Below are 3,657 nucleotides of genomic sequence, written 5' to 3'. Positions count from 1 at the left end.
TCCCTACAGCCACCTCGGAGCTGGAGGGAACGTCTCAGACCTCCCGAAATAATGAGGATCAGCTGCTGCTGTATTTGCTGTGCCTTGACAGCAGCGTTGACAGCTGACACTGCTTCGAGAAACCAAGGATTTCAATAACATCGGCACCATCGCAGCATCGTATCATTGCACGTCAGAGTCGTTTCATGTACCAGCCACGCAGGAAAGGAGGAGAAAAGAAAAGGAGAGGTTCTGGGAGAGGTGGAAGCCTTACACGGCGGAGCAATGGCAGCCGTGCTGCTCACAGCTCCCAGCACACATTTTTGGCACTGCGAACCTGTCCAGTGATAACATTGCTTGGGAAAGCTCCAGTTAACAGATGTGGCACTAGCAAAGAGGTTTAAAGATACTATTCTTGATTTAGTTTAAATCTCAATTTAATTCTCTGAGCTCTCCTGTGGCAAGTGGCGAGCGCTGGCAGAACCAGCCCAGCACCAGGGGGATTCACCGCCAGAAGCGGGGAGAACCAGCACCTCCGCTCAGCCCAAACCACAGGAAACCCATGGAAGGTTGGACAACGCACTTACTGTGTGCGGGCTGACCGCCCATGGCGCTCCCTTCCCAGGGGCATGGCTCCGCAGCAGCCGCGTCCTGAGCCGGCTCCTCAGTGTGCTCCTCCGTCAGGAAGATGACAGCTTCCATCAGGTCCCCTTTGGCAGCCTGGCAGAACGACAGGGAAGAACCAGGGCTGCTTCATCTGCATCTGCAGGACACGTAATGCAGCCGGGGTGCAGACAGGCACAGTGCCACCAACTTCGCTTTCTCTGGCCACGGGAGAGAGCTATCGGTTGGTGACAGGCAGGAGTAAAAGATGGAAATAATGAAGGCTTGAATTTCCCTGTCGGAAAGCACTTTGGCGTTATTACTGGGACAAGACAGACTCCATTAACTAATTTCATTTCCCTCACAAGAGACCGGAGCAGCCGCAGCAGGTCTGGAGAGCGACAAGGTACTTTGATTCACAAGTCAAAGTCTCTGGGGACCTCAAGACGCCTGTCTGTCACCCGGCCAGGGCTGTCTTCAGATCACCGTACAGGCTCAGCTCCTTTAAATTTAGTCTGACATTTTCTGGACATTACTTCTCAAGGAAACCTTTAAGGATTTCCTTAAACAACCCTCTTGGTGTATTTTCAGCACTACCCACACCCTGCTGCTCCGTCTCAAGAGGATGGACGGTGTCTGGTGACCCCAGACTGATGTGGCTGCAGCCCGTTGAAGACTCTGGTTTCTAAATACCGAAACGTGCACTGTGGGGAGGAATCCTTCCGGGTAAACAAACTGCTCTCAACGTAGCGTGGGGTTTTTGTTTGAGATGGGGATGAGCACATGCGAACCCCGAAACTGCACGATCCCTGCTGACACAGGCACACCTGACTGAAACACAAGCAGAAGAGGTGCAGAGGCTTTATCCTTCATCTGCTATGTGAACCCAATGATTCTGCACACACGCACACACACACATGCTGTATCACTTTCACAGGCCATGGTCCCACTGTTTTAGTGAGGACGGGCTCGTTACCAGCCCACATCCAACCCCTGCATTACATTTCAAGAGAGCCTGAACTTGCCTGATCTTGGTACAAACTCAGAGGTCTCCTTTCCACAGAACAACGACAACGGGCACAAACCTTTAGAGCCGTGTGAAGGAAAGCCAAGTCTTGAATTCCGGTGATCTCTTTCATCTTCTCTAAAAGCATCTGGCAATCCTGCAAGGAAGAAATAAAGAAAGGTGACCAGTGAGAAGGTGACCAGGACAGACACGGAGCTGTTTCCGCAAGCCGTGCCGAGGGCTCTTTACTGACAAATTGATACCAACCCCCCCATCACGCCTGCTTGATGGCAAAACCAACATCGCACTCAGCTTCTGCCCCCTAAATTTAGAGGCTAACGTCCTCACGAGGACGTCGGCCGGCCCGAGAGGAAGCGCCGTCCCTGCTGTGGGATGCACCGCACCTGCGGTGGGCAGGGGCACCCCAGCAGCAGTGGCATGCGTGGAGGGACATATAAGGAGGCCGCGTGCTCCGGGGCACCGGCCAGGGGCTATTTTAAGTCGGTCTGCACATGCCATTTGTGCCCGTCACTTCTCCCTGACAATGAGGTGTCAGGATAAGGGCCCGAGGGGCGGCAGCCGCCTTTCCTTCCCCCACTGCGCCAGCAACTCGAGACCCTCGCCCTAGGTAAGTCACTGTGCTCACCACTCCACGAATACCTGCCACCGGCTGTGGGGAGCCACAGCTCCCTACAGGGAGCGCCTTCCAGCAGCCAGCCCCAACGCGGGGGTCCCAGCACCCCCTTTTGTGGCCGCCTTCAGCTGCTGTCGCCAGTGGCTCAGTCCTGGTGAAATCTGATGCTCGTCGTGTGGGAAGGACAAAACGACAGGGAAAACTGCCGAGACCGCACCGTGCAGGCCTGGGCTACAGCGGCCATCCAGGACCTGCTGCCACACAGCCCGAGGAACCCTTGAATTCACCTTAATCATCACTGGAAAAACTCTAAGATGCCATCGTAGCACAAGATCCACCCAGCGAGCACAAAGTCAGCTACGTTTTGGAGCCATCCATCCACACCACTGATGGACCACACTGCACACACAGACACCATAAAGACAGCCCACATTGCATTGGTGCTTAACACAAAAACCCCCTAATTTTTGATGGGAATTGCCCCAGCGAGTTACTGGTGATGTTCCCAGCTAAAACACTGCTTTTGCTCAACTTTCTCAAGAAAAAGCATATGTGTGTGTGTGATTAAACACTGGTTTAGCCCTGCGAAAAGGCCCAGGCCCAGGCAGCAGCACAGGAACCGAGGGTGCGAGGCCCAGGACGAGCGTACTTTGACAAAGCCAAGTCGCTTGTATCATGCTGCTAATTTTGCTACCTGAGCAAGCGGTGTCCTCATCTGCTAACCCCACCTAAAGCTGCAGGGCACACTTTTCTGTTGGAGAAACAAAAAACCAAGATAATAACCCACATTACAATAATAAAATCCAGGGCAGGACAGGGCATGATTTTCAGGGGTTTTTCTGCTTCACCAAAAGGAAGACTTGCAGAACCTGCCATAACCACCAAACTAATTACCAAACCACCTCTCTACGTTACCACCTCATATCCTAATGATTTCCACAGCAATTTTATTCCGCCTTTGAGAGGAGAGCTTTGTATCAACAGCAGAGAGCTGATCCCGTACAAGTTTAGAGAGGCCTGTGGCTGACTGGCAGCCCACAAAAGCCTTCGGGAACCACACTCTGTGCAACAAATTTGTTAAGTTTTGGGGGTGCGCGCATGGTTTTGTTGCTATAACTGGCCTGGCTGGTTGCTTTTTGAGGTTACGCGCCGTGGGGCTTCAAAACAAGCTCCAGAGCCGGCAATTAACACCAGCGTGCCGCCGCTATTGGTACACACCGCACTCGAAAAAAACAAAGCCAGCCAAAAGCCCTACCTGCCGGAAAAATAACAACCTGCACCACAGCACTATTAGTATTAAATTACAGCAACAGGAGGAGTGTACAAACCGGAGGGCACCAGAGATGAAGCGGACACGGCAGGAACGGCACAAGGTTTGCCGGTGCCCTGGCTCTGACGGGACTCACCGCCCAGAAGTGCTGTTTTGGGGAGAAAC

At 53.1% G+C, this 3,657-nt stretch overlaps 1 protein-coding gene across 1 annotated transcript in view; it reads right to left on the bottom strand.

The window, feature by feature from the left end:
* USP28 (ubiquitin specific peptidase 28) overlaps positions 1-1,736 on the bottom strand; it is a gene marked incomplete at its 3' end in the record, with an annotated part of 18,631 nt that extends 16,895 nt beyond the window's left edge. Inside the window, exons 1-2 of the mRNA XM_010184902.1 lie at positions 1,668-1,736; positions 567-699 (exon numbers count right to left, since the gene is read on the bottom strand). Coding sequence (XP_010183204.1) covers positions 567-699; positions 1,668-1,736 — 202 coding nt within the window. The remainder of the gene's footprint in view (positions 1-566; positions 700-1,667) is intronic.
* Between the last annotated feature and the right edge of the window lie 1,921 nt (positions 1,737-3,657).

This window comes from Mesitornis unicolor, unplaced genomic scaffold (assembly GCF_000695765.1).
Source record: "Mesitornis unicolor isolate BGI_N332 unplaced genomic scaffold, ASM69576v1 scaffold44365, whole genome shotgun sequence".
Classification (NCBI taxonomy): domain Eukaryota; kingdom Metazoa; phylum Chordata; class Aves; order Mesitornithiformes; family Mesitornithidae; genus Mesitornis; species Mesitornis unicolor.
This window is presented reverse-complemented; position numbering and strand designations above follow the sequence as displayed.